The sequence below is a fragment of the Sturnira hondurensis genome, unplaced genomic scaffold (assembly GCF_014824575.4).
Source record: "Sturnira hondurensis isolate 20B ecotype Veracruz unplaced genomic scaffold, ASM1482457v3 Scaffold0017746, whole genome shotgun sequence".
Lineage (NCBI taxonomy): Eukaryota > Metazoa > Chordata > Mammalia > Chiroptera > Phyllostomidae > Sturnira > Sturnira hondurensis.
The window spans coordinates 1,319,702-1,344,660 of NW_028090377.1; the positions used below are offsets into that span (position 1 = coordinate 1,319,702).

The 24,959-nt window shown below is 42.4% G+C and overlaps 2 protein-coding genes across 7 annotated transcripts in view; both read left to right on the forward strand.

Annotated features, from left to right (window-relative positions):
- Positions 1–9,955, forward strand: part of STIM1 (stromal interaction molecule 1) — a 185,275-nt gene extending 175,320 nt beyond the window's left edge. The window contains exons 10-14 of one of the 6 annotated variants that reach the window (XM_037068647.1): positions 204–439; positions 1,634–1,726; positions 3,419–3,485; positions 5,673–5,709; positions 8,055–8,194. In XM_037068647.1, coding sequence (XP_036924542.1) covers positions 204–439; positions 1,634–1,726; positions 3,419–3,485; positions 5,673–5,709; positions 8,055–8,099 — 478 coding nt within the window. In that variant the 3' untranslated portion in view covers positions 8,100–8,194. Of the gene's footprint in view, positions 1–203; positions 440–1,633; positions 1,727–3,418; positions 3,813–5,672; positions 5,710–8,054 lie in introns of all 6 variants that reach the window. The other 5 variants (XM_037068642.1, XM_037068645.1, XM_037068648.1 and 2 more) reach the window with 5 other exon arrangements.
- Positions 9,956–11,986: 2,031 nt separating this feature from the next.
- Positions 11,987–24,959, forward strand: part of RRM1 (ribonucleotide reductase catalytic subunit M1) — a 50,000-nt gene continuing 37,027 nt past the window's right edge. The window contains exons 1-4 of the mRNA XM_037068606.1: positions 11,987–12,295; positions 18,457–18,545; positions 20,871–21,048; positions 24,137–24,237. Coding sequence (XP_036924501.1) covers positions 12,277–12,295; positions 18,457–18,545; positions 20,871–21,048; positions 24,137–24,237 — 387 coding nt within the window. The 5' untranslated portion in view covers positions 11,987–12,276. The remainder of the gene's footprint in view (positions 12,296–18,456; positions 18,546–20,870; positions 21,049–24,136; positions 24,238–24,959) is intronic.

Consider the following 24,959-nt stretch of genomic DNA (forward strand, 5'->3'; position numbering starts at 1 on the left):
CCCAGTTCTACTTCCTCACTGGTAGCAGAACAGCTCTGGTCTCCTGTCCCATCCCTTATCCAGCTCCCACCTTGCTCTTAAGTTTATGATTTAATTGTGTTTCTTACTTACACATTGCCCCTCAAATTGTTCATCTAAGAGGCCTGGTTGCTTTTGAGCCTCACACCCAGCCCAGCATGACATTCTCTTTCATCTGTCCTCAGGCAAGCACTGAGTGAGGTGACGGCAGCACTTCGGGAGCGCCTGCACCGCTGGCAGCAGATTGAGATCCTCTGTGGCTTCCAGATTGTCAATAACCCTGGCATCCACTCATTGGTGGCTGCACTCAACATAGACCCCAGCTGGATGGGCAGTACACGCCCCAACCCTGCCCACTTCATCATGACTGACGACGTGGATGACATGGATGAGGAGATTGTGTCACCCTTGTCCATGCAGTGTAGGTGACCTCTTGGGTGGGGATGAGGGATGGAGCCTTTGATGCACAGATAGGCTAAGTCATTGACCCCTGCCATGCTTAAACAGCATGTGGAGCAGATACCCAAGAAGACAGTTCAACTCATGACCTTGGTTAATAAAGCACAATTCGCATCAGAATAGTCCTTTATAGTTGTCCTTTGAGTGGTTTTCCCCTGCTTAATGTTCTGTCTGCCTTTCTGGGTCTATTGCGCTAAGTGTGTCTCCCTTCACTCTGTGTTTTTTAAGTCCCTTTATTTACCAACCCCCTCCATCTACCTTTATAAAAATAGTCTCCTTAGTGGTTAATGAGCTAAAAATGGCATTTATTTTAACTCATTTGATTTATCTTATTGCTCTTGTTTTTATTTTATGTTCCTTATTCTTAATTGCTAAAGTAGATGAATGGAATGATGTTTCTTTCTGGCTTTTGTGTGAGACCTCAGGAAGCAGCAGTCCCTTAAGGTGATAATAGCCCTAAATCCTCCAAGCCAGAAGGACATTCTTGTCCAGGAGGGGTCTCTTGTACAAGTATGTCTGGCTTTCCACCTGAACTCTTGGACCTCCCCACCCTCTGTCCTGGGTTTTTCCTTTCTCTTTTCTCTTCTGTGAGTGATAAGAGCTGAGGAGAGCAAGGTTGAAAGAGACTGCACTCTGTGGGAATTCTTTAGTAAACGAAGGAACTTACCCCTTGCTGGGATGAAGGCTTCTCTGGATCAGAGGGCATTCTACATAAATAGAATAGAGCCTCATGGAAAAGCTGTTGTTCTGGGCCCATATCTCATGGGTGCAGAAGGGATGGCAAAAAGTTGGGGCTGGGTGAGCATCTTACCTTCAGAAATCCAGACTCTAATTACACTGGATTCCAACTCCAGACAGGATTTATTTGTAAATTTCTTCAGTGATACTTTGCCTCTGACCAAGCCTCTTTGTCTCCCTGGTCTTATATCTTCTCAGGCCTTTTACTCAAAGGCAACAAGGTTAGGATCACTGGCAGGCAGAGCCTGATCCTTGAATTAAAGGCTTCTATGTGTTTTCTGGGTTGGGCGGACCCTTCATTAGCACTGAACTACTCACCCCTTGCCCCTTGGCCCTTCCCTTAGCTCATTAGTGGGAAAGCCGAAGCCCTCTGTAAATCAGATTCTCTTCTCCTTTTGGCCTGGCTATTGGACCCTAGATGCTGCCTGGCTGATGGGGCGTAGGTTCAGTGACCGCTCTCTCTGCTCAACATCCGCCGGCTCGGATGATCAGTCCCTCTGGAAATACCCGGGTTTGAGGAGCCCCTTTGGGGCTTTTGTTTTTCCAATTTTTGGAACTAAACCAACACTCCTATCCTCATGGGCCCCTTCTCCTGCCTGTTTCACTCCCCTGCCTGCTCCCTCAATTCCTTAAGCACTATCCCTACTAACTGCAAGGAGGGGTTCAGGGGTGAGAAGAATCAGCCTGCTCAGATGAGTGGAGAGAGAACACCCATGGTGATGGAAGGCTTAGGCTTCTCTTTTTAGCCCAGCTAGACAGATGTCCTGGTGGCCCTTCCTCTAGCTGGACTGGGATGGGAAGGGAAGAGGGAAGGAATGATCCTCTCCCTCTTTTCTCCTTTTCATGTTTCTCCTTCTTCCTCTCTGTTTCTCCTTCTTTCTCCCTCCCCATTCCATGCTTCCTTTTCCTCTTCCACTCCATTTCCATTCTTTGGAAGCCACCAGGCTCAGAAGCCCTGCCTCCCCATCTCTCCATCACCATGGAATTGTGCTCTCTCCCTGGTGGCCCTTCCAAGGCTTCTGCCACCCTGTAACTTGGCCTTTTTCCTATTTTTAGGGAGAAGGCAGGGAGGCCCATCTATCAGGGTAGAGGAGAAAGAACAAAGGTGTGAATTCTGTTTTCATTTGGGGCTGGGAGTAAGTCCAAGGGGAATGCTCTAGCACATTCCTGAGTTACCTGGTGCTCACACAGCCCTTCACTGGGCACAGTGGCCATCACCTTCCAAGAGCCTGAGTTGCAGTATTGATCCATGAGCTGGTTCTTTGTTGTTTACATGCTTGTTAGAGGAAATTTGGGAAGTAAAAAGAGTAAGTATGAGCATCCATAGTCCCACTATATTTGAGCACCTTTTATTTGAATCTTCTTGTGAAATTTTAATTTTTATGTGGTCAAGATAATGAAGACTGACCATTACCACTTATTGATTGCTGTAAACTGTGTCAGATACTTTAAATACATTATCTTGAAGCCTTAAGATAACCTTGTAGGGTTTTATAAGGTAGGCATTAAAATAGGGATGTCAGCTGCTCAAGATCACAGCTAGAAGTGGAAAGGCCAGGTTTCAAACTAGTCTTTTATATTCCTATAGCTCAAGGTATATTTTCTTTTACATAATATTTTGTGTCCTTTTGATTTCCCTAAGCATTTTAATAGGCATTTTTATGTGTTTAAAATCTTTTCATAGACAGCATTTTTAATGGGTATATAGCTTTCCAGCTAATACATCCAGTTGGATGTATTATCATTTTCCCATTGTTCCACCTTTGTTTGCTTTCATGCAATTATTAATAATGATGTGATGAACCATGTTTGTGTATAGATCCTTGTCTAAACCATGAATTCCTTCCTGAGGTTGGCTTTCTAAAAAGGCTGGTTCTTAGTGCTCTCCTGAACCTTGCCCCAAACCCCTACCCTGCCTTGTCCTGCCTGTGTCCTCCCACTAACTGCCTTGTCATATCCCTTTGTATTAATGTTGGCCTCCCTCCTTTAGAATTGCCACTAAAACTGACCTGGGCACCTCATTTTCAATTTCCCCTTTTAGGACCCTGGTGGGAGATTTTGGGGAAGAGGTGCCCTATTTTTCAGATTGGTCACTAGAAGCCCGGAGTGGTCGCCAGCAAGCATTTTTCCATGGGCAAACCTGCTTGCCATCCAGCCCAAAGTAATCTGGCCCTTCCTCACACTGTCTTCACTCTTCTTGCAGCCCCAAGCCTGCAGAGCAGTGTCCGGCAGCGCCTGACGGAGCCGCAGCATGGCCTGGGATCTCAGAGGTTGGTAGAGGGTGAGGCTGGCCACTTCTTGACAAGCCGGGCATCTCTGCGGCGAATGCGCAGCCTTTCATCTGGACAGTCTTTCAGTTCTGAAGGCCACGGAACCAGCTCACCATCTGCCTCTGCTTCTTCTTCCTGTTCCTCTACCACCACCACCACTACCACCACCACCACTACTTCCTCCTCCTCCTCCTCCGTCACCACCATCCATGTCCACCCTGCTTATTACCATCAAAGCACTTCCTACTTCCTCCAGATGGAGCCCTACCCTGACCCACCCACTTCTGATAGCACCGCTGTGATGCCTGGGCATTCAGAGAGCTTGGGGTATCAGCTGTCTCTCTTCTCTTTCTTCCCTTCCTTCCCTTTCTGCTGCCTGTACCTTGGCCTCTGCCCACTGGCTGCTGCTTGGTCAGCTATGGGGGTGTGTGCAGTATGGCATCTCCTCCTTGTCCTATCCTTTCCTAGCCATGGGGCTCTTTAGGGTCAGCCTAACTCCTCACACCTTTCCTTCCTACTGTGTTTGGATTTTCTGACTCTAACCCCCTCCCTTATGGTCCCATAGCACTTTTGCCGAAACTGTGCACTTTTACATCTGTTATAGCAGTGGAGGCCTCACTTCCTTTACTTCTTCATCAAAGATTTGTTGATACCTACTCTGCCAGGCTCTGATGGGCATGAGGATTCATAGATGATAAGATATAAGCCCAGCCATCAGAATTATAGTCTGACCTGGGAGAGGTACATAAATGATTATGGAACAATTTGATAAGTGCTATGGGGGTGTTGAGGAGGGAGTGACTAACAGTGTGTTCTTGGGTGGAACACTTCACAAAAGAGATGACATTTGTGCTAACATCCTGTGTACAGTCAAAAGAGAAAATGTATTCTAGGCCGAGGTAACATTGTGTGCAGAGACATGGAGATTCAAGAGAATCTGATATTTGTGGTTAGAACATTGGGTATGTGTCGGTGGGAAGGGGTAGAGAATGAGGCTAGAATAAGGAAGGGTCTCTGAGTGATGAGGGGCTTTGACCAATCCCTTTAGGAGGTGGAGAACTGCAGAAGAATTTCTACAAGGAAGTTAATTGGTCAGATTTGCATTTTAGAAATAACATGTTAGTGGTCTATATAAAGTAAAGAAGGAGACAACAGGAGTTTGAAAATCATTATAGTAGAGCACTATGGGAAGTAACAAGGTCCTGGGGTGGAAAGGAGAGGATTAATTTGGTAACTGGCTATGAGGATTGAAGGAGAGGGAGGACTCTGTGATGACACCCAGGTTTCCAGCTTGAATGACTGAGTGGATGTATGGATGTACCCTTCAGGGAATTAGGGAACAGAAGAGGGTGAACATGTTTAGGGGTTTTGAACATGAGAAGTTTGTAGGTGGGACAGGCATTAAAATAGTCACTTTCTGAGCAGGAAGTTAAGGGTCTGAAAGTTTAAGTAGTTTTCCCCGGGTCCCATTGCTAATTAACAGCAGAACATAGACCAGACATGGACTAGAACTTGGTTTTCCATTCTAGGATACTCTGTTGGATATTTTTGTCCTTCCACAAGGTCTCAGTAAGTGAACTGGATAAGAATTGGTGGAAGGCTTTCTCCCACAGCTGGGTCTGGTAGCTGCAGGGAACAGCCCTACTGATACCTCAATATGATAGGCGAGGATCAGAGATACTAGCCTTGACATTGTCTGGAATAAGCTTAAGGGATCCTCAGAAAGTCTCTCTTCTGTGGAAGAACCTCTCATCTCTGAACTTGTGACCATGGCCCAACAGGCCTGGCTACTGGGCTGTAGCCTGCTTCCCCTGTTGCTTTGTTTTGGTTCTGCTTCATTCTGGATACCAGTCTGTCTAGCTCTGCCTCTTGGACCTCTGGATAGTTATCTGTGAAGCCTGTTCCTTTTTTTTTTTCTTTTTTACAAAGGAACTGCCTTTACTAGCATTATCTCTCAGCAGAGCTGCTCATCTTCATCTCATCTTCATTTTCATCCAAAAGCCTAGGCAGGGAGACTGCCCCTCCAAAAATAGGTGGAGAGGACTGAGTTCGTGTGGGGGCACTAGGAGATGCTATGACTCTCATGCTCCAAGGCCCAAGCTGAGGCCAGTGGGGAGGTTGGGTGGGGAAGTACCTGCATCCACCTGGCCTGTTCACTACTTAATTTTCTTTTGCACCATGCACCAGAGGATCGTCTCTAAAGGCAAACAGGCTCTCTAGTAAGGTCAGTAGCTTGGGATGGGAGCCCAAAGCAGCCCAACCTTTGGGGAGGGATACCACTGGCCTGAATTGTGTCAAAGATTCAGGGAGGGAAGGTGAGCTTGTCCCAGTGGACCTTCTCCCTCCTACATCTACCCAGGCCTCTTCCCAGGTTCTTACCATGCTTTGGGAGTCCCAGCTGATGAGGAAGGCATAGAAAGATGGGAAACACAACGAAATAGGGCTGCCTGGAGGGCCCCAACCCTTAGACCTCTCTTCCTTGGCATTAGAAAGGTAGGCTCCTGGGAACCTCACCCCCTCAGCCTAGAGGGTCCCTTCCCAGTGTAATTGCTCCTCAGAACTTCCTTGGCACCATGCTTGGTGGTAGTTCATATGTGTGTGGAAAAGGCAGGAGATGGAGAGTATCACCTTAGGGCTTAGAGAAACAAGGGCACATTTAGATAGATGCAAGGGCAGCATCAGATATTATGAAACCAAATATTGGTAAACACTAGAGTATGTGGCTGAAACAGTATTTGTAGAATGGGAATTGGAGCTGGAATTGTTTTCTGCTATCCCTTATTTCTAGGAAGATACTGACTTATGAGGTGGCTACTTAGTTAATTGTTTCCTACTAAGAATTAAATCTACAGGGTGGGGAAAAAGTAGCTTTACAATGTGAAAAATAATATAATAATAAATAATAATACAAGAATAAATTCAGTGTTTCACATACTAACAACTATAAACCTATTTTTACCCATTCCTGTATAATAGCTATGAGCCAACCTCCCACTTTTGCCTATTTTAGAGGCCTGGAGATCTACTTTAGTTTTGACCCACAGGTTTCCTCTCCAGGTCCTGTGGTGCTCTCCTCTCCCACTCCAGACACTTTCCCTTCAGCTTCCTGACTTCGATGTTTGAGTATTTCCCTGGCCCTCTCCTCTGCCTCTACTGAGGGTTCTCAGGCGTCTGGGAAAGAAGAAGGAAGGTTAAGGGATGGGCAGGGACTCCCCCACCATATGTACCCTTTGGTCTGTAGAGACAGGACAGGTGGCATCCAGAATTGGTTCATGGCCTTCCTAGGAACTGCTAGCTCCTAAAAGGGTCTTGACTTTCTGGACTAGCTCCTGTATGTGCATGTCCTGTGTACAGTGCCACGTCCCCATAACTCAGCCTTGCAAAGAAGCCTCTCATCTCTGGCCCACATATGAGTCTTTCAGCTTTTTTGGACTCACTGTCTTTATTCCAAGTGCTTTGTCAGCGTATTCGATCCTCCAAACAGTTTTGCGAGGTAACTGAATTGGTATTATCTTCATTTGGCCTGAATTGAGGACCTGAAAGGTTAGATGACTTTTCCAAACCTCAGGCAGAGATGGGAACTGAGTCACACCTTACAATTTCTAGTGTGCAGCTCTTCTGAACCACTGGTCCTTAAAGGCCAACATCCTGTCTTTCTGCACCTCCCTCCATTCTCCCTGTCAGCAGAGCTTTGAAAAAGACACCACCCTTCCTGCTGCCAACTGACTTTGGTTTGAACTTTGAAACATTTCTCTTGACCCCCTTTGAAACCTGTGAGAGGGTTGGAAGAGGCAGCATTATGGCCTTTGGGGTGGGTGAGAGATTGTTTGCAAGGCTGTTCTAACCATCTCCTCCCCAGCCTGGGTCAGGTCCACTTACTGCATGTGTCCTGTTTTTTGGGGGACTTGGCCCAGACTGGATATGTCTCAGGGTGTGACAGGAATAAGTGGGGGAGGAAGGCATAAAAATGGTGACTCAGAGCAAGATGTGGGTTCTGTATTAGCTTAGGGTTGAGTCATAAGAAATCTAGCCAGCCATGGGAAAGCAGAGATGTATTGAGGAGGATGCCTGTGGCATTAAAGCCTATGGCTGCCAGTTTCGGGCCAAGCCATTCATTGGGGGTGGGCCCAGGCATTAGAAAGCTCTGTGCCCAACAGATGATGATTTAATGACATTTCTTTTTGCTTCTTGTATGTCTCTTCTTTCCCCATCACTCTTCCCTTTTGTTTTTTTCCTCCCTGTGGTCTTGCTTCTCCTGTTGCCTTTCTTCTTCCCCAATTTTATTCTCTTCTCCCTATCTCTCCCCTAATTTACCCACATTCTCTGTTCCTGCCTCCTCCCTGATCCTGTACTGTTGATCTGCTCATCTTCCGTTTCTTATTCCTCTCTCATTCCTGCATGCCTGTTCATCCTGTTACCTCCTGCCCCTCTCTTTCCCCTTATTTTCATACCCTTTCCTGTCTTTTCATGTTTTCTGTCTCTCCTCAACTTTTTCCCTTTCCCCCTTCTCCCTTCCCCCCACCCCCATCCTGTATGTATTCCTTCCTTCCTCTTTGCCTTGTCTTTCAGGGATTTGACCCATTCCGATTCGGAGTCCTCCCTCCACATGAGTGACCGCCAACGTATGGCCCCCAAGCCTCCTCAGATGGTTCGTGCTGCAGATGAGGCTCTCAATGCCATGACTTCCAATGGCAGCCACCGGCTGATTGAGGGGGTCCACTCAGGGTCTGCAGTGGAGAAACTGCCTGACAGCCCTGTCCTGGGCAAGAAGGCACTACTGGCGCTGAACCATGGGCTGGACAAGGCCCACAGCCTGATGGAGCTGAGCCCCTCAGCCCCACCTGGTGGCTCTCCGCCTCTGGATTCTTCCCATTCTCACAGCCCCAGTTCCCCAGACCCAGACACACCATCTCCAGCTGGGGACAGCCGAGCTCTGCAGGGCAGCCGAAATACACGCATTCCCCACCTGGCTGGCAAGAAAGCCATGGCTGAGGAGGATAATAGCTCCATTGGTGAGGAGGCAGACTCCAGCCCAGGTCGGAAGAAGTTTCCCCTCAAAATCTTTAAGAAGCCTCTTAAGAAGTAGGCAGGATGAGGGTGGCAGTGGCAGGGCAGCTTGTCCTTCCTTGGTCTTCTGCCTCCCCTTCTCTGCCTTCCAAGATAACTGGCCCCTAGAGTGGGGCATGGGAGGGGTTGGCCCAGGGACCTGGGCACTGTAGATACCTGCCCCCTTCCTCCTTGGGTCCTTCAACATTATTTATTAACTGACCACCATGGCCTGCCTGCCCTGTCTCCCTCCCAACCATGGGCTGCTGCTATTGCTCCCTCTCCACTTCAGTGCATGTCTTAGTTGCTGTCCCCTCAGCTACCAGCTCCACCTCTGAGGTCCAGCTTTTGTCTCTGCTGTCCCAGTTTTGAGGTTTGGTTTCTTGTTTTTCTCTGTCTTCTGCTTTCAGGTTCCTTCCTCTCACCACTCCCCAAGTTCCCCTAGCAGCTAGGGGGGAAGATAGGAGGAGTAACTTCTGACACTTGTGCCTCAGATCTATTTCACCCCACCTATGATGGTTCTTTGCCCCAAACTGGGTCCTAAGGTCTAATATTTGAGGTTTGTTTTTTGGGAGTATGGTGGGCCAAAGGAAACCTCAGCCTGGGGCTCACTTAGGTCTCCAGGAAGTGAAACCAATTCCCAAAGAACAAGTCTCTAGAGAGTTTTGAGGAGAGGCCAAGCTAAGGGATAGATACTTCTCTTAGTTGGAGGATGAGTAGATGCCAGAGTTGGGGGCTATAAGGCAGTCACCTTCTGTCTCTTTTCACCCATACCTGCCTCTCTAATCCCTGCTCTCCCGCACTGCAGGAGGGTTTGTCTACAAGAGGTGCTGCCCATATGCCCCCTAAGCATCGGTAATCCTGGTGCTCAGGACAATCCGCTCCTCTGGCCATAGGAGCCTCAGCCATGATACAGGGCTCTAATGGGCCCTGGAGCTGTTGGGCAGGATATTGTTGCATTTGAACCAAAAGACAGTTTAAAATTGAAAAAAAGAAATCTCCTGAATTTCCGAAGTGCCTGCACCACATACTCCCCTTGTCAGACCCCATTTTCATGTTACTGCATACCCTGGGCTAGAGGCTCAGAAAGGACACAGCCGATTTAGGGAAGGTTGTGGTTAAGGAAGAAGGTGTAGGTGAAGGTGGCTATGTGACCACTTCCCCCCACCCTTCCCACCCTCCAGACAACTCTCTCCCTTACCTGTTTTTGCTATGGCTGTAAAGGTATTTTCCCCTGTCCCACTCCCTGACATGCCTTTACTCTGGGATCCTATTTTGAGCCTGGGGTAGGGGCACCTGGGGCTGGTCTTAGGAGGGGGCTAGGCTGCAGACTGCCTTGTACCCCCTGGACACCCTCACATGGGTTTTTCTGTGTTATTTCATAAGATTCTTTGAAGTCCAATAAAGCATGTAGGAGATTTTAACTTCTGCCGGCTTTGACTCTCATTGTGTTCTCTGTGCTCTTTGTGGCATAGCACAAAGGATGAAGAAGAGACTATTTCTGTTCTGCCAAGGTAAAATGAAACTCTAATACACATACCCTAAAGTGCTGTGGGTAGAGTTACCAGATGAAAGACAGGATGTCCAGTTAAATTTGAGTGTCAGATAAATAATAATGTTTTTAGTATAATTATGTCCCGTGCAATATTTGGAACATACTATTTTTTATTTGCTAAATCTGGCAATCCCCTCTATGGACTTACCTTGGCCCTACCTATCCTTTAGCTTCACCTATGACCAGTGACTCTTAGAATTATGTCACAGGTCAACAAACAACAAGTGTTGAGAAGGATGTGGAGAAAAGGGAACCCTTGTACACTGTTGGTGGGAATGCAGACTGGTGCAGCCACTGTGGAAAACAGTATGGAGGGTCCTTAAAAAGTTAAAAATGGAACTGTCGTATGACCTGGAGATTCCATTTCTTGGGTATACATCTGAAGAAACCCAAATGCTAATTCAAAAGAATACACAAATCTCTATGTTCATTGAAGTGTTATTTACAATAGCCAAGATATGAACGCAATCCAAGTGTCCATCAATACACAAATGGATAAAAAAATAGCTGTACATATATACAATGGAATATTATTCAGTCATAAAAAAGAAATCTTATAGTTTGCAACAGCATGGATGGACATAGAGGGTATCATGCTAAGTGAAATAAGTTGGTCATAGAAAAACAAATACCATATGACTTCATTTATTTGTGGAATTTAGAGAACAATGTAAACGAACAAAGAAAAAGACTCATTGATGCAGAGAACAGACGGCTACAGAAGGAAGGGGGTGGGGGGCTGGGTGAAAAAGGTGAAGGGATTAGGCAGTACAAATTGGCATTTACAAAATAGTCACTGGAATGTAAAGTACAGCATAGGAAATATAGTCAATAATATTGTAATGACTATGCTGCCAGGTGGGTACTGGAAATACAGGGGTGAACACTGAAAGTATATGATTGTCTAACCACAATGCTGTACACTTGAAACTAATACAAAAAGTATTGAATGTAAACTGTAATTGAAAGATAAAATATAATAGTATTTTCACATGAAAAAATTAGGTTGGCAACCTGGAGAATACATACTGCTAAAGAATTATCTTGCAAGTTAAGGCTTCTCCCTTTACTACAGGACTATAAATTTAAAAATTTTTTTCCTTAGAAAAAGAAATCATGAAAGCTTTTAGGGAGGGGATGCCACATGAAGTTTCATAAAATTCAGTTCGTGTAGCCCAAATCACAAGCTTCTACATCAGCTTTGTGTATTATATCTCATTTATTCTCCACATTCAGTCACCAACCCATGTCTATTCTACCTCCACAATGCGTTCTTGCTGACCCTGTCTCTGCCAATACTCACTGAAGAAATCTAAAAGCAAATGAGTCTTGATCCGGCCCTTCTCAAAACCCTTCCAGGGTTCCCACCTCCGTCAGGATAACATCCAAACGCCCTTGGTCTAGGGAGGCTTTTCTCCCAATCAGACTTCAGTGCTAGGTTTTCTCCTGTCTTAAGAGCCCTGGGACTCCGGGCAGCCTCCAGCTACAGATCTCAGGCCTCAAGCCCACATCGGACGGCAGTCTCGTTATAATGGCACAGTAGTCAAGATAAGAAAAACTGTTTTGGACGATTGGCTTTTAATAGTTATTTCAAAAATACTCGAACCGTTTTAACCCCAGCAAGGACGCGCTGCCGAAAGGGGAGTGGCCAGGGATGGCTGGCCCTGCGTACAAGGTCCCGTCCTAGGCTTGGCTTTGCAGAGATCAACGTTCCCTCTAGGCGAGTCCACCTAAAGCACTGCGTGAGGTGCGGTCAGCTGGGCCCCCGCCCCCATACTTAACATGGCGGCCGCACTGCGGCCTTCCCGCCCGGCTAGCCCACATCCTCTGTCGCGGCGGGAGAGGCGCGGCTTCCGGAGCCCCGCCTACGTTCATTTCGGAGGTTAAAGGACGATGCTGACTTTCAGCTATGCTAGTACTGCCCACTGGCCGCGGGGGCTGGCAGCGTCGAGTAACGTCAGTCGAGCTACGTCGCGTCGCGTCGCGTCTGCGTCGCGGGTGGCGGGAAGGAGATACGGCTTGTCTCGCCTTTGCTCTGCGGAGGAAAGTGCTCTGTGGTCCGACTCAACTCCCTGCAGCTGAGCAGCCTCAGAGCTCGCCCGTTCGCACTCCACCAACCTTCCAGATCCTGCCGGCGCCTCAGCGCTGCAAACCCGTTTCGAATCCGTGCCGCCTCAGCCACTAGCTGCGATGCATGTGATCAAGCGAGGTGAGAGGCCAGGAAGGGGACGGTGGGTAGTGGAGAGCGGGTAAGGGGTCGCAGCTGCAGCCGCTGGAGCGGTTAGCAGCGCCCGCCCGCCTCCGCCGTTTCCCGCCATGCCTGCCGCGGCTTCCCGCCTTGTCAGGCGTGCCTGGCCTGCGGGCTTTCCTCAGTCTTCCTCCCCGCCACCGCCCGCTCCGATCTGCAGTCTGCGCCCCCTTAGCTTTGCCATCCTGTAGCATTTCCAAAGAGGAACCCCTTCACCTTGATCGAGGGGTTCCTGTGTGCTCTCAGACAGTATTTTTTTCCCTCATCACGAGCCCCTGAGGTACGAGTTCTCGGGTCCACTTAACAGATGAAAAAACTGAGGTGCAAAGAGGGGTTCGGTGACTGACTGATGGCAGAATTGGTCTTTCGTGTGGGGTGAGGTAGGGGTGCGGGTCAAAAAACCGGGTATCACACACTGACTTTCCCTGGAGTTTGCCGTGTATAGGATGCGTGTTGCCGTTTGTCCCAGGAGTAGTCAGTCCCGGAGGAATTTGGGACGGTGACTAGCTGCCTTTCCCCGTGATGGGAAGCGATACTGAATGAAAATGGGGGCGAGGGGTGGCGGGGAGGAAGACATCTGACTAGACAGGGTCCGGGACAGCCGGGCACTGGTATTCTTCCTCAACGGTCATTTCCCATTAGACTTGTTGCGTACCTCGTTTGTGCCAGCCTTTTGCTTGGCTGTGTGAAATTAGGAGAGACAGGGAAAGGGTTTCATCAGATGAGGGGGAAACAAGAGCTAAACGTACTTTTAACAGAGAACCATATGAGACAGGTAGGAACAAGTTTTGAGTTGACTCGACTTGTCTGTGTTAAAGCAATAAAGTTATTTCACACTTGTAGGCACTTTGTAAATTCTAGTGGGCTGACTGGATATTTGTTTAATCCGCTAGGCTCAGTTTCAAAGATGGGACTTTATGGCCACATTTAGCACCGGACCTCCCATGAATAAATGCTCCAAGAATGAATAAGAATAATTATTTTTAAATATAGGATATAATGAATGCTGTAGGTAGGTAGGTAGTTGATTTGGTTGTGGCCGGTGATTTAACTATAGGCAAGAGATGAAGAGGTGGACAGTGTTTGGCCCTTCATCATGTCTTTAGTATCTTGAGAACATTTTCTGAATTTCCCTAGTCTCCTATTTTAGCTGATGAGACCAAAGACCAAAATACATAGTGCACTTTTATGGTTAAGCCCTGTGATTCAGAGATGTACATCAAGTTTTTTAGACCTGTAGAAAAAGGTATGGAAGGATGAGGATGCTCTTATAAATCTGTAACAGATGAATTGCAAACGTGGATGTAGGCTACTGGAGTAGGTAACACCTTTGTGTTGAATTTTTAACCTTTTGCGTCCACTTTCAAATATACAAGTTCTAAAAGGCAGAACTTACATTATTTCTCCAGAGAACATAATATGATTCAGATGGTTTGGTAGAATCTTTCAGCGTAGTGTTGAGAAAGACTTGTTAATATACAAAATTATACTTAGATTTGTTTATTTTATTTTTAAGTTTTTATGTGCTTAGGGTTTGTTCCCCCCTTTTATTTTCCGTATGTCAGTGTAGTAGTAGTTTTTATTAATTTTAATGTAATTATTCAGGAGGGCAATTGGTAATCAACCTTTAAGCACTTATTGAATATGCTAATATCTTGCCAACCACTATGAGGGAAACACAAGAGGGAGAGGCATTTCCATCTTCAGAGATCTTAGGGTTGTTAGGGACATAGGAAAAACTCACATGAATGGAATAGTAGATACATTTTTCTCATCTGCTATCTTGAGCTGTTTTTCTTGTGGGAGAGTATCATATTGCCTAAGGAGGTCAGGTTAAAAAATGAAAGTTGAGAACCACTGGAATAAATGCAGTGAAGTTGATTGATTTGTAAAGTGTGTTTTGGAATTTAGTAGTATAGTGTTTTAGAAACTTTGGATTGTAACTTGTGGCAAAAATAACATTTTACGTAGTGACCTAGTACACATGCATGTATATGTATGTATATACATAAAGATAAAACAAAAATTTGTAAAATAACACCTTCTAAACTAAATCTAAAGCATCCATTTGCACCCTGATAATCTGTCTTCTATTCCAGATTCTTTCTCTTTTTCCCTTCCCTTCTCTTCCCCTCCCTACCTCCCTCATCTCCTTTACAGCCCACTGTATTATTTTACAAATCTGTGTGGATACTGTGCTGGGCACTGAGGTTGCAGTGGTGAGTAGGTAGACATATTTCTGCTTTCAAAGATCTTGGATTCATGTTTTCCTTTTAAAGAAGGCTCTTATACCTAACTGTACTGCTCAACCAACAGGATTTGAAATTTAAAATTACTAGGAAATGAAGCAGACATCTGTAGTGAACTACTAATCCAAGATACTGGACCAGGCCTGTATAATCTACATTTTTATTTTCCCTTTTTTTCTTCAGTTCCTTTACTTCAGCTCTTTCCTACCTCACAAATTTTCCCTATAGTTCCTTTCCTTCACTTTCTTCTTATCTCACAAATAATATGAGAGGCCAGTGCTAACTATAATACCTACTTCCTTTTGCCTTAATTTCTGTCTAGGAAGATAACTCAAACATTGGGTATCATCTTTAAGCCTATGTCACAGGTCAAAACATGCAATTGGTTATACACATAGTCGAGGATGTTCAATACCTGGCGATCTCTACCTCAGTAAAGGTACTAGATTTAGAAAAAACACCTTTTCATTGGGCAGGCATTACAGTAAATAAATACATCATCAGATAGTTTTCGAAAATCTGAGAGGGAATTGCTGGGGCTACTGCCAAAACAGGAAAAATCTTTAAGTTTCCTTGTACAGCTATTTTAGACAATAGAATTGCTCTCGACCATATTCTAGCTACACAAGGTGGGGTTTTATTGTTGTTAACATGTTTTGTTGTACTTAGAATAAAATACCTCTGGTGAAATAAAGATAGAACTACATACAGTCTACGCACAAACCAAATAATTAAATACAGAGCCCATCGACACCTCATGATTCTTTAATATTTTCATCTGACTCACCTCAGGTATTGCCTCCTGTTTCAGATCTATTCTATAAATTACACTTAGCATTTTCTTTGTTATTACAGGGATTTTTACTGTTATAAAACTTTGTTTTGCACAGCTTGATGTTATAAAGACAGCAGGCACTGTAATAATGGTCACTCAGCATTTTGAGATGATCACCAAGGCCTATGAGACTCTATAGGAGAAACCTCAAGAACTGCAGAAGATGTTGCCCTTAAACATGAAAGTAAATTCTTCCTCTGTTTTGATGCTGTTGTTGTTCAAATGCAGCCTAAAGTTCCTAAAAAAAGAAAATCTCTTTCCCTCCTGCGTGGGACGTGACATACTGGGAACGACTCTTCCTGGCGATAAGGAACCAACAATACTTTTAACTGACCAATGTTATTTTCTATTTTTGATATCGTTTTCCCATTTTTGACATTGCTCCCTGTTTTTGATGATGCTTTCAAGGAAAGATCTTGATCAAAGGGGGGAAATGTGAAATAATATATATGGAGCCAGTTTAAAATGGAGTTGGAACTGCCATCCCAGGGGAAGTGCCTTGCTTGTCTTATTCTTCAAACCTTTGGAATGTGAAAACTGGGCAGAATAACCTTTGGACTGGACCTAAATCAACATTGTATCCCTAACAACTATTAGCAAAGATAACAAGAAAGCAGCTACTATGACTACTGGACTGAAAGTTAAAAACATTCTTTAAAATTAGCATCATTATGTTAGCTTATCTGTACCTATACCTATAGAAATTCCTTTCTTCTATTTATGTAATTGTCCTTACCCTATTTATGTAATTATTCCTATCCCCTTTGTCATAAATACCTTTTGCCTTCACCTCCTAATGGGAAGACTTATTTGGGTTTCTGCCGACACCAGTGCTTTCCAGGATAGCTGCTCTTGGATTTCAAATAAATGCTTATTACCTCGCACTTTGGCTTTTTATTTTTAGATTTACAGACTAATTATGTTATGTGGGTTGCCTAAGGTTAAAGCTATTTAATGGTTGGATGTATCCATTATTTCTGGTAAGAGTAAATAGAGGTTGGGTGAACTACTAGTTGAAGTTGAACTCAGAATAATAAGATTTTTTGTTAGAAAGGACAAAGAGGAATATGATCTAAGTTCAAAATAATTAAAAGACCAGGTAGATAAGGTCTACATGTATTTGTTTCCATATCCTCAAATATTAAAGCTAAAAGGCTGCCTCTGGAAGATTGTCTTGAATTATAAATGGAAAGAATTACTTCTTTATGTGTAATAATTTCAAAATCAATAATTACTTTAGCAGAGTATCTAAGCCAACTTTATCATGAAGGTGTTGGACTAGAGATAGATTTATAAATCATTTAGCAGTCAGTAAAAGATTGAGTACCTCCTGTGTGCTAGGTCTTAGTCCTTGGTCTGGGCACTGGAGAACATATGAAAGGAAAATAAGATAAGGTATAAATAAAACATGCAAAATTTTTTTTCTTTTTTTTTAAAGATTTTATTTATTTATTTATCTTTAGAGGGGAAGGAGAGAGGGAGAGAAACATCAATGTATGGTTGCCTTTCGTGCGTCCCCTGCTGGGAGTTGGCCTGCAGGGAACCGGCCTGCAACCCAGGCATGTGCCCTGACTAGGAATCGAACCGTGATCCTCTGGTTCGCAGGCCTGCGCTGAATCCACTGAGCTACACCAGCCATGGCAAAAATTTTTTTCTTTTGGAAGTTATATTCCAGTGGATTGGTGGAGAGAATCACAAACTAATACAGTAGTCCCCTTATTTCTGGTTTTACTTTCTGTGGTTTCAGTTACCTGCAGTCACCCATGATCCAAAAATATTAAATGGGAAGTTCCAGAAATAAAAAATAAATTACAAGTTTTAAATTGTGAGCTGTTCTGAGTAGCTGTTGAAATCTTGTGCCATCTGGCTCCATCTCATTGGAGATGTGAATCATCTCTTTATCCAGCATATCCATGCTGTGTGCTCTACTTAGCTGTCTCTTATCAGCTACCTGTCGAGGTATCAGTGTGTTCATGTGACCTTTATTTTACTTAATGGTTCCAAAGCACAAGAGAATTGATGCTGGTGAGCCAGATGTGCCAAAGGGAAGCTGCAAAGTGCTTCCTTTAAGTGTGCAAGTTCTCGACTTAGAAAAACATCTACTGAGGTTGCCAAGATCTATGGTAAGAATGAACCTTCTATCTGTGAAATTGGAGAAGAAAAAAAAAATCCATGTTTTGTTGTGGAACCTGAGATTGTAAAAGTTATATTTACAATGCATGATAAGTGCTTCATTATGATGGAAAAATATAAGGGCATTTTATTTGTGGATGGAAAACATCAACAAAGAACACGTTCTGATTGATGTCAGCATGTTGCTGATCAGAAATCATCAAGCCTATATGAATATTTCAGCGAGGAATCCTGTGAAACAAGTGGCACCAAGACATTTACTGCAGTTAATGGATGGTTACACAGATTCAAGAGTAGGTTTAGACTGAAAAATATAAAAATTACTGGAAAGGCTACATTTGCTGATAAACAGACTGCTGCCACATTTCCCAGACAGTTAAAGAAGTTGATTCAGGAGAAGGGTAAGTATGTAGAAGAAAAAACATAATACATATAGGGTTCAGTAATATATGTGGTTTCAGGCATTCACTGGGGTTCTTGGAATGTATCTCTCATGGATAAGGGGGTTTTATAGACTATTGTAAACATTTTTACTTTGATACTGAAGGCGATGATCAAGAACTATTGGCAGTTTGGACAGGGTAATGATGATTTTGATTTAAGTTTTAAAGAATAATTCTGGTTGCCATATGAGACAAGGGGAGAAACATCATTTGGGAAGTTAGTGTAAAAGTTCATCTGATTTATAATGTGAAGGAAACAAAAACTTTCAGAATAGAACCCCTATTTTTTGAAGATACAAAAATAATATCTTGATGAATCTACTGGGGGGGGTCTGAATTTTTTATGTTGAAATAGCCTTTTGTATTGGGTAGTTTAAAAAGTTCATGTGTTGATTACATTTGATTCTTTGACATTGCTGTCTTAATAAGTGCTGACATGAATTGTATGGTTTGATTGTTCAGATGGCCGCCAAGAGCGGGTCATGTTCGACAAAATAACATCTCGAATCCAGAAACTTTGTTATGGACTCAACGTGGACTTTGTTGATCCTGTAAGTAAATATGATTTCTGTCTTGTGTTCCTTGCTTCATGTGTTCTTTTTGCTTGTCTCTTATCTCTGGCCTTTCTTTCACTTGATACGTAGTTTGGTTTGATATTCTGCTTATGGCCTTGAATATAAAATGTGAATTCATTGCATAGAACTTTTTCTCTAAATTTTGGCTCTACCCTGTGAATTCTGACTTTTTAGAGAACTAAAAAATGAGCAAAAAGGGAAACTTGTCATTGACATTTTATGTCAGAGACTTCCTTGAGTAAATTGTTTTATTCATAAGAGAAAAAGGCTATAGCAAAGCTTGTTCTGGAATCATGGTCATTTGGTAGAAACTGGTTTGAAATTTGCTTTCTTGTTATCTATGTAGAAAGCATACATTTAAGTAATACAAAATAGATTTCACGACAACATTTAAATTAAAGAGAACAAACTTCATAAGCAAGTCACTCTGCCTCTGTCCTTATCTTCTGTAACTCCTCCACCCCTTATCTAGACTGCTGCCTCTTGTGGTCTCTAAAGTATTCTCCTGGTCTTTCTCTAATCTTGCCCTCTTCAAATGCGTCTTCAACATGGCTTCCAAAATCATCTTCTTAAAATGGAGTATTTAAGAACCTTTTTTCCAAACCCACCCATATTGCCCCAGCATATTTAGATATTTTATCTGTACTTCTGTAGCACTTGTACTGGCCTTGTAACATTAACTACGTAATGTGGAAATTAATGACATATCTCTGTCCTTTTCTAGAATTGAGGGTGGTCTGTATCTTATTCTTGTGATATCCACAGTACTTGGCACATTTATAATTAGACACTTGATAGTGAATTTACCAAAATGGTCAAAAGAAAATAATTGTATACAACTTTAAAGTATCCTTATTATATAAATTCTCTTTTATATTTAGGAGTTCTGGACAATAATTAGAATGATAGAGTGTTACAGTTAGAATGAACTTGAGAGATCATCTTACTTCATCTTCTTTATTTTGTAGATAAGAAAGATCGAAAGAGAGAGAGGGGAGCGATTTAGACAAGTTAGTGGGGGTATAGAGGGGAGAACCAAGATTTCTTACTTTAAGACAATCTGTTGCCTCATGCAGTGCTACATTTCACAGTACAAGGGTGCTGCTATAGCAGACTCATACTTTCTAGGGGTAGATTCAACTGGAAAAGTCTGTATGTTGTTATATCTGGCACAGCACACAGATGTTATTTTATCCTAAGTTCTGATCATTTGCCATGTAGTATCAGAGACTATTTAGAAGACTTCACTACTCTTTTACTGAATGTTATTTGTATGCCAGATCTGGGAAGAAAGTGATCAAGAGTACAACTTGGTCTTGGGTAAAATATGATTAGAATAGATTGTAAACTAGTAATTATACACACTTTTTTTGAGGGGGACATGTTTTAGTCAGCTGGGTAGTACATTCATTTCCTGTTGAACTAAGCTTTTTAAAAAAAATCAGTAAACACATGTATACAACTTAGTATTTGTTCTTCTTAAAAATGTGTGGTAATAACTTGTGCATTGTGTATTTTTAAAAGGGGAACCTTTTGCCCAGACTGGAGTGGTTTAGTTGGTTGGGTGTTGTCCTGCAAAGCGAAAGGTCACCAGTTTGATTCCAGTCAGGACACATAGCCTGGATTGTGGGTTCGGTGTGAATGGAAGGCAACCGATCGATGTTTCTCTCTCACACTGATGGCTCTCTCCTTCTTTCCCTACCTTCCCCCTCTCTAAAAAAACCAATAAATAAAATCTTTAAAAGGAGAACCTTTTATAATACGGTCTTGAAAATAGTGAAATGACATGAGGTTGAGTGGGACATGAAGCCAGGAGATTTATACAGTAACCTTGAGCAAGATTGAGTAACCTGAGCCTCAGTTTAATTAATTTGCTTTTCTGTACTTGTCCTTAGGGAAATTTGGGAGGAAATGGGTAAGTATGTAGCTGGAACCCCCGTCTCATAGGAAGAAGTTGAATAAAAGATAGGGAAATACTTACAGAATCATTGGTCTGTTTTTAGCTATTTCCCTGTGAAACTGTTCATCTTTGTTAACTATAAAATATCTATACTTAGATATTTTGAAATTCATTATTTATACCCCTTGGTTGTGTATGTAGTATGCATTTTCTGGTAGTTCTGTTGGTTTATGAATTCTTATGAGGTTTCCTACTGTCGACCATTCTGAAAGATAATTATTTAGAAAAGAAAAGGAAGTTGTTTTATTTTGATATAAATTTGATTGTTTTCCTCAGTGTCATCTTAAGGAAGCTGTTGGTTTTTTGGAAAGCTCAAGTAATTCTTGATTTTATTTTTGTAGGCTCAGATCACCATGAAAGTAATCCAAGGCTTGTACAGTGGGGTCACTACTGTGGAACTGGATACTTTGGCTGCTGAAACAGCTGCAACCTTGACTACTAAGCACCCTGACTATGCCATTCTGGCAGCAAGGATTGCTGTCTCTAACTTGCACAAAGAAACAAAGAAAGTGTTCAGTGGTGAGTCTAGAGGAAAAATTAGAAAAAATTTAAAATTCTTAGAAAATTTATAAGGGTACTAGAATGAAATCTTGAATGTCAAAAAAAAGTTACATCTTGTTTTAAAAAAGCAGAATGTGCAAGTTAGTGGCAGAGTGGGGACTAGAACTTCCTAATTCTTCATGCTGCTGACTTGCTGAATGGAAAGATCAGTGGATTTTTTTGTTCTCTCACATGTATGCTTTTTTCTTTTATGCCCATCTTTTAGGTAGTTGGTGGTGATATGATTGGAAAAGTGAGTAATATATATTGACAAGTTCTATGTAAAGCAGAATGTTACAGTTAACCCTTGTCAGCATTAGCAAATACTTCATTCCATTGCTGCCATTTTATAGCTCTGGGAATGTGAGCAAGGGAAGGTTAAATAACTTGATATATAAAAAGTCAGATGTTAGACTATGACAGAAATCTTTAGCTTTTGATTCCAGATCCATTATGTGGGGCCTCAAACATTATATTTCCCTATTTAGTAGATTTATTGTAAAGATAATACTTCTCCCAAAATTGATCTATATATATGAGTTTATTCCAATTAAAATGCTAGCTTTTTATGTATGTTTGTAAGTATTACACATAAATGCAGAGTCAGTTACTGTTATGACATCATAAAGAAGAGCAAATGAGAGATCTTACTAAATGCATTTATAGATGTGAAGTGCTTGGGAAGATAGATTCTGAATTTCAAATTGAAATTTTATTTGTTAAAAATACTTTGTTTTCCTATTCTTTTTTCTTTTTTAAAAAATATATTTTATTGATTATGCTATTACAGTTGTCCCATTTTCCCCCTTTCACTTCCCTCCACCCTGCACACCTCCTCCCACCCATATTCCCCCTCTTTAATTCACGTCCATAGGTCATATGTATAAGTTCTTTGGCTTCTACATTTTCTATACTATTCTTACCCTCCCCCTTTCTATTTTCTACCTACTATCTATGCTACTTATTCTCTGTACTTTTTCTCACTCTACCCATCCCACTTCCATGTTGATAACCTTCCATGTGATCTCCATTTCTGTGGTTCTGTTTCTGTTCTAGTTGTTTGCTTAGTTTGCTTTTGTTATTGTTTTAGGTGTGGTTGTTAATAATTGTGAGTTTACTGTCATTTTACTGTTCATATTTTTGATCTCCTTTTTCTTAGTTAAATCCCTTGAACATTTTATGTAATAAGAGCTTGGTGATAATGAACTCCTTTAACTTTTAAATCCCTTGAACATTTTATGTAATAAGAGCTGGGTGATAATGAACTCCTTTAACTTGACCTTATCTGAGAAGCATTTTATCTGCCCTTCCATTCTAAATGAAAGCTTTGCTGGATAGAGCAATCTTGGATGTAGGTCCTTGCCTTTCATTACTTGGAATACTTCTTTCTAGCCCCTTCTTGCCTGTAAGGTTTTTTTTTTTTTCTTTTGAGAAATCAGCTGATAATCTTACGGGAACTCCTTTGTAGATAACTCTCCTTTTGTCTTGCTGCTTTTAAGATTCTCTTCTTATCTTTAATCTTGGGTAATGTAATTATGATGTACCTCAGTGTGTTCTTCCTCAGGTCCAACTTCTTTGGGACTCTCTGAGCTTCCTGGACTTCCTGGAAGTCTATTTCCTTTGCCATAATGGGGAAGTTCTCCTTTATTATATGTTCAGATAACTTTTCCACTTGTTGCTCTCCCTCTTCTCCTTCTGGTAACCTATCATTCAGATGTTGGAACATTTAAAGGTGTCCCGGAGGTTCCTAAGCCTCTCCTCATTTTTTTGAATTCTTGTTTTTTCATTCTGTTCTGGTTGGATGTTTCTTTCTTCCTTCTGGACCACACCATTGATTTGAGCTCGTTTCCTTCCCATCACTATTAGTTTCCTGTACATTTTCTTTTATTTCACCTAGTGTAGCCTTCATTTCTTCATCTAATTTGTGACCAAATTCAACCAATTTTACGAGCATCCTGATTAACAGTGATTTGAACTGTGCATCTGATAGGTTGGCTTCTCTTCATCACTTAGTGGTATTTTTTCTGGAGCTTTGATCTGTTCTTTTGCTTGGGCCATTTTTTTTTTTGTCTTGATGGGCCTGTTTCATAGTGAGGGGCAGAGCCTTAGGTATTCACCAGGGTGGGGTAACCCACATCGCTGTGTTGTGATGCTGTATGTGGGGAAGGTGTCCAAGAGGGAACAATGGTGCGTGCTTTGTTCTCTGCAGTTTTTCAGTCACTTCCCCCCACTTCCCACAATTAGCACTTCTGGTGCTGATTCCTGGGTGGATGGGTTGTGAACATTCTAGGACCCTGTGGGTCTCTCCAATGAACTCTTCTGTGAAGCTGGGAGTTTCTCCTGCTGCCTCAACCTCCACAGGTGTTTTCAGTCGGTGATTTGAGGCTTTATTTCCCTGTGCTGGAACCCCAGGTTGGGAGGTGTGTTGCCCTCCCTAGTTGATTCTCCTGGTTTATCTGTGCAGGACTGTGGGATTGTCTAGTCCACAATCAGCTCCTCACTGGGTCCACCAGCCATCACCTTGCACGCCAGCTGCCACTTTGCTGAGAGCCTTCTCCGCTCCAGCTGCCTGACTTTGCCCCTCCAACTGGTCTGGATGAATGAGTCTTGTTTAACTTCTTGGTTGTTGGACTTCCATTCAGTTTGATTTTCAGTCAGTTCTGGTTGTTTTTTGTTTTTAAATTGTTGTGCTTCTTTTGGTTGTGTGAGGTAGACACATGCCTCCATCTTGGCTGGAAGTCAGGATACAAATATTGATAAGAGATAATCCTTTCTGCTTTTTTTAATTTTCAACCAATAATGCTCAATGGGGTTGGATTATCAATCTCCTGAGGATCTTTTTTAAAGAACCCACATTCACTGTAATTCTGGAAGCTTGTTTTCTTAAGTGAGGCATTATCTATTTATTCAGCATGTAATGTATATGTTTATTGAGCACATTCTATGCTAAGTACTGAGGTAAGTTGGGATGAAGAAAATGGTTTTAGAAGCACTGTTTTAAACTGTTACCCAACGAATGAATTAGCTGTAAAGTGGTTTTGACCTCTTTCTTTCTTTCTTTTTTAAGATGTGATGGAAGACCTCTTTAACTATATAAATCCACAAAATGGCAAACACTCTCCCATGGTGGCCAAGTCAACACTGGATATTGTTTTGGCCAATAAAGATGTATGTATAATGCTTTTCTGATAAACATTTTTTTCTTTTAAAAAATATTTTTTATTGATTATGCTATTACAGTTGTCCCATTTCCCTCCTTTTATTCCCCTCTGACATGCACATCCCTCCCACCTGCATTCCCCCGCTTTAGTTCATGTCTGTGGGTTGTTCATGTAACTTTTTTGGCTTCTACATTTTCTGTACTGTTCTTAACCTCCCCCTGTCTATTTTCTACCTACCATTTATGCTACTTATTCTCTGTACTTTTTACCCCTCTCTCCCCTTCCCACTCCCCTGCTGATAACCCTCCATGGGATCTCCATTTCTATGATTATGTTTGTGTTTTAGTTGTTTGCTTAGTTTGTTAGTTTGTTAGGTTTTTTTAGGTTTGGTTTTTAATAACTGAGTCGGTTGTCATTTTACTGTTCATATTTTTTATTTTATTCTTAGAGAAGTCCCTTGAACATCTCATATAATAAGGGCTTGGTGATGATGAACTTCTTTAACTTGACCTTATCTGAGAAGCACTTTATCTGCCCTTCCATTCTAAATGAAAGCTTTGCTGGATAGAGCAATCTTGGATGTAGGTCCTTGCCTTTCATTACTTGGAATACTTCTTTCTAGCCCCTTCTTGCCTGTAAAGTCTCTTTTTTTTTTTTTTTTTTAAGAAATCAGCTGATAATCTTATGGGAACTCCTTTGTAGATAACTCTCCTTTTGTCTTGCTGCTTT